Source organism: Quercus suber, unplaced genomic scaffold, assembly GCF_002906115.3.
Source record: "Quercus suber isolate HL8 unplaced genomic scaffold, Cork oak 2.0 scaffold_459, whole genome shotgun sequence".
Taxonomy (NCBI): Eukaryota; Viridiplantae; Streptophyta; class Magnoliopsida; order Fagales; family Fagaceae; genus Quercus; species Quercus suber.
In genome coordinates, this window is record NW_027069910.1 from 275,843 (window position 1) to 286,945 (window position 11,103).

Consider the following 11,103-nt stretch of genomic DNA (forward strand, 5'->3'; position numbering starts at 1 on the left):
AACCACCTAAAAATAATTTAATCAAAGATGAATAACTAATTTTTTATTTTTTATTTTTTAATTTATAAGTACAGGATGCCTTAAAAAGTAAATTAATGTACATGTAATTGAAAGTACGTTCAATTACATTTCTCTTCTGATTTTGGGTTATCACAAGTTTCAAGCTTAAAGAATGATAGTGAAAAGTTAATATTTAATATAAACTTAGTTACATTTTCATCAATGAAGCAAGAAAGTAATCATCACCATGCAACTGCAAGTACTCCCAACAAAATCAAACTGACTTCTTATTAAAACCTTTAACACTTGAAAATGATTTGGGTATAGGTATAAAAATGAAATCACGCAAGAAATTCTATTCCAAAAATATCTTTACTCTAAAATTGGATCTTATTTACATTGACAAAACTCCGGAACCAAATCTATATAATATCCCAATTTGACAAGCAAAATAGATGTCCTGTCAAACCTTTCTCAATAACCATTTCCTCGTTGCAAATTTCATGGCCATTCTCTCATCTTCTAAGAGTTCAAAAACCCTCCAAAAAGAGCTTCTCATCTATTTCAGGAACAATTTGAAGTGTTGTATCAATACATCTATTCAATTGTAGGCTTTGTCCTTCTCAGTACCCACATTTGTTTTGACTACTCATGGCCTTTCCTCAAGTGCTTCTTGTATCTCTCCCTTGGTGATCTCTGAAATTTTTGAGAACATGCTGAGGCTTAAGAAGTTGCAAACTTCCAATTTTCCCCTGATAAGATATTTCAAGCTCCCCAGCTGGATATTGCATATCCCAAGTTACCGTCAATCCCATCCAAAGGGCATTATTGTTGACCTCCATTTTCATGTCCAAACAACTTGATCTTCCATTCTGACTTTCATTACCATAAACCAAGCACACATCAGAAATATGAGATCCCCTATATTTGTATGCAGTTGCATCTGAATGTTCCTGCAAAATGTCATTTTTAAACGAAAGCTACACAAAATTATCCAGTTCATTGATTATTATACAATCCATATGATCGTATATACTTCATCCCATGTTACCCAAAAACATTCAGTATACTGAATGAATACAAAATTAATATTAATTCATCAAAGGGAAAAAAAATACAAGTTTGTATGCTATGCTTTAGGGTGCTCTTTAGTGATAACTAGAGGAAAACCCATTATCCTAGAAAAATTACTAATGGGATAGAATGGCACCTTGATATAAGCTTCCCAAAGCTAAACATCAGCTGCCATAGTGCCACTGTTCTGCAAATTCATCCCAAGAAAAGCCATTCTAATTGAGGACACCTGTAATGCCTGTATACTCTTTCATTAAGCTCATTATTGGCAAAGGATTGATCATTCTCTTCACCTAAAAGAACCACAGCAATATATACAGGTTAGAGTAATGACTTGAACTTTGTGGCTTTGCTCTACTTTCTCCCCGTCTTGACCCCCCTGCCCCCTCCCCACCCTCCTCTACAACCATACTATTTTATCTTATAAATCTTAAATTTCACAAACAGTTAAAAATCATGGCAGTGCCTCACTAGATGTTTCTGCTTTATTATATTTATATTAGATATCTTTGCATATATAGCATCTATTAACAAACAAATGATACAATTGCCCATATTTGTGTACATATTGTCACAGATGTCGTTCATTCTAAGTGATACCTGAATAACAAAGTACAAGAATATTGTACACAACTTTGACAATATCTTCATGATCTAATAGGTCTTTTTTTTTTTTTTTTTTTTTTTTTTAAAAAAAATTTATGGTAAGTCATTTCCTAATAATCCTTGCCTGAACTGAATTGAAATCTGACTCTCAGTTTTTTTAAACACCATTATATTGAGAACTACATAAATCACACAAATAACTTAAACCAGAAAATCAAGCCACTCAATTTGGGTACATAATCAAAGGTAATTAGCATACAAAAGGGTCCCTTAATGAAGATCATGTCTAGCCTATTGAACTACAAGAAATAGAAGAGAAGAGCAAATCACATAGCTAGTGCAAAAGAACAAGATTTATTTCAACTTCAAATAGAAGCAGATACATTAAGTGTTAACTTGTCTTAATGCATGATTACAAATAGATCATAGACAGGGCTCCTCCACCATCTATATCACTGACTTGCTAACATGATTACAAATGCATTTGTAAAAAACAATAATTAAAGCTTTGCAACAAGAAAGTTGAAAAAGGGAATTATTTAGGATGGAAAAAACTGGGATCTGAGAAAGGGCACCCCCTTCCACAAAGCCTAAATTAGGGCAGGACAAGAAAATATATTAGACAAAATAACGTCTTTTTTTCTACAATTTCGCAAATATTTGATCTGATACTTAGAATGAAATCAAACACAAAAATGGAAAATGCACTTCAATTTATCGTACATATAAACCACCTATATCAGCATACTAAAGAAAGAAAGAAAATAAGTAGTTAAATGCACTTCAATTTAATGTCCATATATATATATATATATATATTTATATTGATGGAATTTAAAGTCCATATTTGTTCAATCATCAAATTCCAAGCAGCCTAAAACAGGGATCCTTGCAGCAATTAATAAAGTTAATTTCACATGGGAAGAGAACCTACCTTACAGCCTACAAAGTTGCCAATTCATCTTCTGCTCAAACCAATTCACTTGAACCCATATTCTTTTTTAATGCAGAAGTGTCTCAATGCAAAGAAGCAGAAAACTAAGATAACCAAGCTCAGTTAAATTTCCAATTNATTCCGGTGTTCAAAAGTAATAGTTCCACCAGGGTGCAATGAAGCCTAAACATGCAACATACACAAGAAAGAAGAAAATACAATGAGACCTTCAAAACTTACATCCAAAAATTTGATTGTTTGTGGGGGCAGACTGCAGAGAGCAAAGATATATTTGATAGAATTTAATTTATTTTATATTTTTCTACCCTGCTTGATCTTTTGAAAATGTTGCTTTCTTTATGCTGGAAACAATGACTAATAATATTAAATAAATAAATAAATAAATACGGGTACATTTGCTTCTTTGTTGTTTGTTATAATTAGGCTTACAAATATACTATTTCTCATCAAGAATTTGTCTTTTTTAGAAAGAAGAAGAAGAACCACCAACTGCAAATATGTTCTTTCTATTTTCATTTGTTATCTTCTTTTGTTATCTTCTTTGAATGGATCAAGTCAATTAAATTGTCCAATAGACCTTAAAAAAACTTATACCAAGTCCACAGCCTGCAAAGACAAAGAAAGACTTATACATTGATGGTAGAAAGTGAAAAGATCATGTAAATGACTATAAAATGAAGAATTTGCACGCTAAAAAAAATTGTAAGTTCTTAGACTGCAACATTTGAAGGAAAAAATAAAGGTGTAGCCATGAGTTTTAAGGCAAACAAATTAAGCAGAAATGTATTAAAAACATGTTCAACTGGCAAATACCGATTCGTGCATAAGGTTTCTCAATAGATAGAAGAATCATTGCACACAATTTAAAAAAAAAAAAAAAAAAAAAGACTTTTACATAAAAAGTCGAGTCAAAAGATCATTTAAATGCCTATAATAGAACACATTGGGGTCTTGACTGTCAAAATCTGCATTGCATCTCCATCAAAAACCCCTTCACTGTATGCAACAATAATCTGTAACACTCAGAACATATTAATTTCTATATGAAGAAGCATAAGGATGCAGCATAAAGAACAACAAATGTTCTAATGATACAAGATTGGATATAAGAATACTAGACATAATATCAGTGGTTAAATTTCTCATTATATTGCCTTCTCAAATGTTTGCATCTACGGCTTAGAGCATCTTTGTAATGATAAGAACAATTTCCCATTGAACAGTTCAATTGATAAATTACAATTACTTAAATGCAAAAAATAAAAATAAAAGGACCATCAAGAACAGACCAATCAAGAGTCTTCCCATTCTCTCCCATAGTGGAAACTGATTGGAGTCGAAAGCAAAATCACAATATCCTCCAAGACAATAAATTTAGCACTTCAACTAATTCCAAATAAACCCAACAGTAATGAAAAAATTAGTTTTACCAACTACCACATGTTATAACTCAAACCCCCAAATTTCTGACATAAGATTGTAAAATTATCCAAATTTTACAATCTTGTGAATGTGCACAGCATACCTCCTTGGCAGGAGCAGCAACAACTGGGGCACCTTTGCCACCTACTCTCACTCCAACAGCTTTTCCAGGGAAGCTAACAATAACAACAACAACAATTGACAATTAACAAATACCAAAAATTAATTAAAACACATTTTAATTTGCAATAAATAAAAGAGAGAGAGAGAGAGTGTGCGAAAGCAAACCTTGCAGCGAGTTGGGAAGAAACGGCGTCGTACCAATTGCAAACATTGGGGAAAGAGTCACCAAAACGGCAGCGTATACCTTGATGTCATCCTTGGTGAGATTGTCTCCGGAAACCTAGGATTTTCCTGAAAGAAACTCGTCGAGAGATTCGAGGCCTGATTCGGTGTGGAGATCTGAGAAAGTGATAGCCATTGGATTCGATCAGATCTGATCTGATCTGATCTGAGTTTGAAGTTGAGTTGAGTTGTTTAAACAAATCAGACTTTTCTTTTTCTTTTTTTAAACAAAGGAAATTGTTGTTTAAACAACGTTCCAAAACGTGGCCTTACTTTTCTTTTTCTTTTTTTACTCTTTCTTTTTACTATGGGCTGGGCCACTGAAGACGAGCCCAAATCAAATCTGCTCATGCTTTCTGGGAGGGTGACAACTTTGCTGTCGTAGATTCCTAACTCTTCCAGTGTGAGGGGCCAACAATAATTCAAAATAAAAAGCGTATGTAATCTCTCAAATCTGCTCATGCTTTCTGGGAGGGTGACAACTTTGCTGTCGTAGATTCTGGGATTTTGAGGAGGAGGAGGGCAATTGCATTCTACATGGACTCCTATCCTTTTAACGATAGGAGCAATTTCTCTGGATGAAGGATCATAAGAACCATGAGGGAAAGTTTCGCAGAGGATTTCAAGATGATTCCGATCACTTAGTTTCAAGTCCCGAAATTGTTCCTGCAATGAGCTCTGAGGTCTACAGGAAAAAAAAAGATGTCCAAAGCTCCTCTCCACGTAAACGGATGTTCTTTCAAACATTCGTTCACTACCATTGATGGAAACGAAGACATAACAATCAAAATCATAACAAGAATCTTGTAGTTCAAAAGCAACGCAGAGAGCAATTGTTGGAAATTCGGGACCAATCGAGAATGATATTAAATCTCCATCCAGTTGATGGTTGAACCAATTTGGAATATCATTCTTATCTCCTGTTACCTCAAAACGATATTCACAAAGGTCGGTTTCACTCTCAAGAAATTTTGTAGATGAGTGTGGAAACATTAACATGTGGCTTGTTACACCTAAACATGGTGGTAGATTTGGTGGAAGCCCTATGATTTCTGGAAGCAGCTGCATGCAATTAGCAAATTCAATAAGTTACATCTTAGCAAATCATGTAGTATTTGTGAAGGTAACACAAATAGTTTCTTAATATCTTTAAGAGAGAGATATACCTGAATGAATGATTGTAAATCCAGCGAGTGGCAAGCTTCTACTGCTAAAAGTCTCATACTATGCGGAAGCCTTAGGATTTCCCGCAACTCATCGCAACCTTCAATATAAAGCGTATGTAATCTCTCACATCTGCTCATGCTTTTTGGGAGGGTGACAACTTTGCTTTTGTGGATTTCTAACACCTCCAATGTGAGGGGGCAACAATAATTCAAAATAAATTCTATTTCTGAGCAAATTTTATTGCCAAAAAAACGTAGTCCTTCCAACATTGGAAAAACACATTTGGAAGAGCAACCATGAGAGTTGCACATTGGCTGTCTATCAATCTCCACATTCTTTGGAAATATGAAATTGCCATCAAAAGTAAGCCACTCTATATGTTGTAAATTATAGATGATACCCGATAGATGTGCCTCTCCTGTATGAGATAATCCTACAGTTAAGCCCTTAAGCCCAATAAAATTCGTAAATGACGGAGGCAATTCATTAGCACAGGTCCCCGGAAGAATTAAATATTTAACACCTTTCATTTCGTGCAAGATATTTGGGAACTTCTTAAGCTTGTAGCATCCTTCCAGATTAAAATATATAAGAGATTTCATCGTGAGACAGTTCGGAAGAGTTTCAAGTTTTGTACAATGGTCAAGGTCCCACACTTCGAGCTTATCAAGACGCCCCACAGAGTCATCAATCTCAACTAAATTTGTACACCACTTAAGTATCAAGTTCGTTATGTTTGGGGTCATTGATAAGTCAGGTATTTTCGTAATCAGATTGCACCCACTGAAGTCCACATATGTCACGGATAAAAAAATCTGTAGAAAAAATTTTGAAAGTTAGAACATGGTTTAAGCTTTAAAGAAGTATATATGAATAAATTAAAAATTAAAAACTTTGAAAAAATAATAATTTATAAATGCTAATGATCATACCTGCTTGGGTACTTGTTCCTTTAATAGGATAAAAGGCACGTTGAGCACAACCAGTTTTTTAGGAAAAAAATTTGGTGGCCACGAAGAAAATGGATAATCACGCCAATCAAGCAAGCTTAATCCATTGGGAAGACATTCAAGGGGTCCATTGCAACAACGTACATTACGAATCAAAAGCAATCTAAGATTTTTCATCTTACAAAATTGTGCCTTTAATTGCACCTCTTCTAGTTTTGATTTAGGTGACCACAATATCATGCTTCGAATTTTATCTGAACCCTAGTTGAACAATAGGGTAAGTGAATCACCAAAACATATAATAGTTAATAAACTTTAAACAAAAATAATATTCAGAATAAATAAATAACATACATACCATATCTTCAGTTACTACATCAAGAGCTTCCTTATAACACCATAGTCTGCTACATTCCCCAGGCTTTTGTGGTGCTTCTTGTCGAACAATGTCCATACCCATTTGTTGTAATAAGTTATGCATCGACAAATTATAATTATATTGATAAATAGTCAAGGGACACTTATCAATAGTCAAGAGACACTTATCAATAAGATTTCGAATACCATATATTGGGTTTAAACCACAAGCTTTTAGTGCAACCTTAATCATATTATAACTCATGTCATATCCCTTGAAGAAACATGCAATATCAAGGAAAATATTCTTTTCATTTTCAGTTAATCCTTCATAACTTCTTTTTAGTATATTTTGAATATCTTCTAGAGGATTTGTTTTATAACAATCTAACGCATCATCCCATTCATGTATAGTTTTCTCACACAAATCACGGCCCATTACTTTTAGAGCTAGAGGAAGGCCTTTGGCATATCTTATAGCTTGTTTCTCAAGTTCCAAATAATCTTCAGGGACTTTGTTACTTGGGAAGGCATGCTTATGAAAGAGTTCAATAGCTTCATCTTCATCTAATCCCTCAACCTCATAGTCATAGGTTGAAAGCCCATTTCGATAATTAGCTAGCAATCTTTTATTTCTTGTTGTCAGAATGATCCTACTTCGAAAAGCAAAGCCTTCACATGGTCCGAGCAATGTTTCTATTTGGTCGGCATTATCCACGTCATCAAGAATGATAAGAACCTTTTTTAAGCGAAGAATTTTATCTATCCTTGTGGTTCCTTCATATAAAGTACTCACCCTCAAATTCTTATCCTCTGAGATACCCTTAAGAAGTGTCTCTTGTAAATGGATTTTGCCTTGATTTGTCTTTGACCACTCTCTAACATTCTCTAAAAAACTTTTTGCTTTGAAATGATTTGAAAAGCTATTATAAATAGCTTTTGCAATTGTAGTTTTGCCTATTCCACCAAGGCCAGTGATCCCTACCATGCGAACATCATTTGATTCAATATCTAAAAGTTTTGTTACCGCCTTTATGCGAGAATTTATTCCAACCAGCTGCATTGAAGCAACATTTGATGGCATCTGAATGAATTCAGAATTTAAGATCTCTTCAACAATTTTTTGGACAAGTTCAGATTCAGTGCAACTGTCATTCACAGAGCATTTAATTAACACATGTAACGAGTTGGACTATGAAAAATAAATACGATAAACTGAATGCAAGTTGTTTAAGTTTTACATCACAGTTGAAGTGTTGTTAGATGAAGTAAGCGACATGTAACTCAGATTGAAAATTTTTATTTAATTCATTTTTTTGGGTAGCAATTAGCTTTAGCGATGAAGTGGCATTAAAAGTCCACTTAGATGACAACATTATCTTACTGGATCTCACTACATGCTTAGAAAAAATGAATTAAGTTTTTTTCTTTAAAATTTTTCCAAATATTATGAGGGGTGAAATTCCTAATTAATAATGGTAAGTAATCTAATATTAAGTTCTTTTATTTCCATCTTTAATCTATAGCTAACTAGCTTAGTGTGGGGCCCAAAATTTTGGCAAGCACAGCCCACTCCATACCAGGCCCAAGGCCCATGCCGAGGACAAGGTAGTATCTGAGGATAAGTGAGGAAGGCCCAAACTGCCAAGAAGAATCGCCGAGGACGACCATGTCCTCGGCCGGCCGACATTGAAGAAAGGAAGCTATCACCCACACATTAAATATGCACTGCTGATACTCTGGCCGCATTAATGGAGAATTGACCATTGAACAGTGATGCCTTGGTTACTTCAACTAACAGAAAGCCTGTGAAAGCGGCTGATGGGACAAGCCCTCAGACACAGGTTCAGATGACCAACAAGTGGACGGCAGCGATCAACTAAACAAGACTATATAATAGAATGAACCCCCAAGGGTTTGGGGCTTTTTTTGGGTGGGGAGGGGGGGGGGGGGGGGGGGCGGGTTGAAGGTCAGGAGTATTCGGGGTGTTCAAATACAACCCCTTGTATTCATTAGTTCGAAGGGAAGAGCTCCTTAGACTGGGCCGAGGACGAACTTTCCCTTAGAACACTTAGCCAAAATTCACTTATTGATCTTGTAAACCCTCACCAACTGTTGTATCTTTCGCTAATGCCTAGTCCTTCTATCCACTCTCTACAAATTTATTGTAAAGGATTGCCTGGGCTCGGGTCCACCCATCCCCAGGAGGAAGGTGCCCGAACCGGGTCCCTACAATTGGCGCTGTCTGTGGGGAGGACTTGAGGATTAGCAAGTGCGACGTTTGGTGCGGAAGGATCAATAACAACACTTCTTTCAAGTTCAAAAAAAAAAAAAAAAAAAAAACAATAAAAACAATGGCAACATACTCATTCAGAAGGCAATCATCACAAAGAAATGAAAGATGCACGAAGTAAAGGAAACGAAATGGGGCTACTTCTTTATTAAGTGAAGAAAGGTTACATTATACAACAAATGCCCAAGCAGGCTTGTTCTAAAGCTAACTACGAAGGTGAATGCCCAAGCAGACTTGTTCTAAAGCTAACTACGAAGGTAAATGCCCAAACAGGCTTGTGCTGAAGCTAAAAGAAAAAGAAAAAGAGAAGGGCCTAGGTAGGCATGTTTTAAAGCCAAGCCAAGTGTTGGAGGGAGAGGTGGAGACAGGCCTATTGTAAGACCGTCCACAGCTCCCCAACCAACACTTGCGGCACCTTGAAAGAAAAGGAAGAAGAGGTTGTGGCGCCTAACGGTTCCACCTCAAGGTTTCTCCTAGTTTCCCTCCCAGTCCCACAACGACCGGGAGCTGGCGAATCACTACCAGCTTGAAGGGCCAGTATATCCGCACGTGGAGGAGAGACATTACGTTCCTTTCGGATCCCCCTCCAAACTGCAAGGGGAGTCCCATCTCTGGCTAGGTTGAAAAGAAGGAGGATCTTCGGCCTTTGCCTATCCCACCTTCATTGTGTCGTCCAGGATCGGGGTGGCATCCTCGGCTCCTGAAGGGGGCTCGGCTTTCTCAACCCTGCCCTTTCCTAAGGCCACTCCATCCCCTCAGGCACCAATCGCTATTTTGGCAAGTGTTTGTGAATACCCCTATTGAACCTAAGTGTTTGTGAAATTTGAAGAAAGGATTACCCCAAAATGCCTTATATAGAGGGCAAAAACAGGTGAAAACCAGCTCGCACAAAATTCCAAGGAAGAATTACTGGGGGTATTAACTCCACCCAATTTCCAAGGAGCTTACTAGTCGCTGGACCCTTATAAATCCGCAAGGATATTAATGAGGAGGCGCCTCGCTCACCGAAGCGTCAAGCGCGTTACTCAAATAGCCTAAAAGACACCTCGTAATTGGAAGTGGCGCGCCGGACGAAGGAGCCAGACCAAAGAAGGGTCCCCTCTCGGTGGAGCAAGCTCAAGGCCGCTGTCACTCTAAGGGTAGACACCCCAACGCTGAGGATGATCTCCCTCACTCCAAGCACTCAAGAAGAACTAAGTACTAGACAGAACCAAGGTCTTGCATAGTCCTCGAACTCAAACTTATGGGGAAACTAGCTACTTCAGAAGATAAGTGTTAGACAGAACCAAGGCCTTGCATGGTCCTCGGACTCAAGCCTATGGGGAAACTAACTATTTCAAGAACTAGATACTAGACAGAACCAAGGTCTTGCATAGTCCTCAGACTCAAACCTATGGAGAAACTAGCTACTTCAGAAGACAAGTGTTAAACAAAACCAAGGCCTTGCATGGTCCTCGAACTCAAGCCTATGGAAAAACTAACTATTTCAAGAACTAGGTACTAGACAGAACCAAGGTCTTGCATAGTCCTCGGACTCAAACCTATGGGGAAACTAGCTACTTCAGAAGACAAGTGTTAGACAGAACCAAGGCCTTGCATGGTCCTCGGACCCAAGCCTATAGGGAAACTAACTATTTCAAGAACTAGGTACTAGACAGAACCAAGGTCTTGCATAGTCATCAGACTCAAACCTATGGGGAAATTAGCTACTTCAAAAGAAAAGTGTTAGACAGAACCAAGGCCTTGCATGGTCCTTAGACTCAAGCCTATGGGGAAACTAACTATTTCAAGAACTAGGTACTAGACAGAGCCAAGGTCTTGCATAGTCCTCGAACTCAAACCTATGGGGAAACTAACTACTTCAGAAGACAAGTGTTAGACAGAACCAAGGCCTTGCATGGTCCTCGGACTCAAGCCTATGGGGAAACTAACTA

The 11,103-nt window shown here is 37.0% G+C and overlaps 2 protein-coding genes and 1 long non-coding RNA gene across 5 annotated transcripts in view; all 3 read right to left on the minus strand.

Moving 5' to 3' along the window:
* Positions 1 to 271: 271 nt before the first annotated feature.
* LOC136062850 (uncharacterized) lies at positions 272 to 2,748 on the minus strand. The gene is made up of 3 exons (XR_010624591.1): positions 2,615 to 2,748; positions 1,211 to 1,367; positions 272 to 953 (listed from the first exon to the last, which is right to left on the minus strand). It is a non-coding gene; the product is annotated as an uncharacterized LOC136062850 (long non-coding RNA).
* Positions 2,749 to 2,752: 4 nt separating this feature from the next.
* Positions 2,753 to 6,381, minus strand: LOC136062847 (disease resistance protein RPS6-like). Of its 3 annotated transcripts, none has more exons than XM_065762456.1 (4): positions 5,569 to 6,381; positions 4,346 to 5,464; positions 4,161 to 4,233; positions 2,753 to 2,797 (listed from the first exon to the last, which is right to left on the minus strand). In XM_065762456.1, exons 1-2 carry the CDS (start codon positions 6,313 to 6,315, stop codon positions 4,604 to 4,606), a joined length of 1,608 nt encoding a protein of 535 aa, XP_065618528.1. In that variant the 5' UTR covers positions 6,316 to 6,381; the 3' UTR covers positions 2,753 to 2,797; positions 4,161 to 4,233; positions 4,346 to 4,603. The 3 variants fall into 3 exon arrangements, with proteins under 3 accessions (XP_065618528.1, XP_065618530.1, XP_065618529.1); XM_065762458.1 differs by lacking the exon at positions 2,753 to 2,797 and adding an exon at positions 2,804 to 3,241; XM_065762457.1 differs by lacking the exon at positions 2,753 to 2,797 and adding an exon at positions 3,248 to 3,648.
* Positions 6,382 to 6,412: 31 nt separating this feature from the next.
* LOC111992630 (disease resistance protein RPV1) overlaps positions 6,413 to 11,103 on the minus strand; it is an 8,732-nt gene continuing 4,041 nt past the window's right edge. Inside the window, exons 2-3 of the mRNA XM_065762455.1 lie at positions 6,878 to 8,024; positions 6,413 to 6,780 (exon numbers count right to left, since the gene is read on the minus strand). Coding sequence (XP_065618527.1) covers positions 6,496 to 6,780; positions 6,878 to 8,024 — 1,432 coding nt within the window. The 3' untranslated portion in view covers positions 6,413 to 6,495. The remainder of the gene's footprint in view (positions 6,781 to 6,877; positions 8,025 to 11,103) is intronic.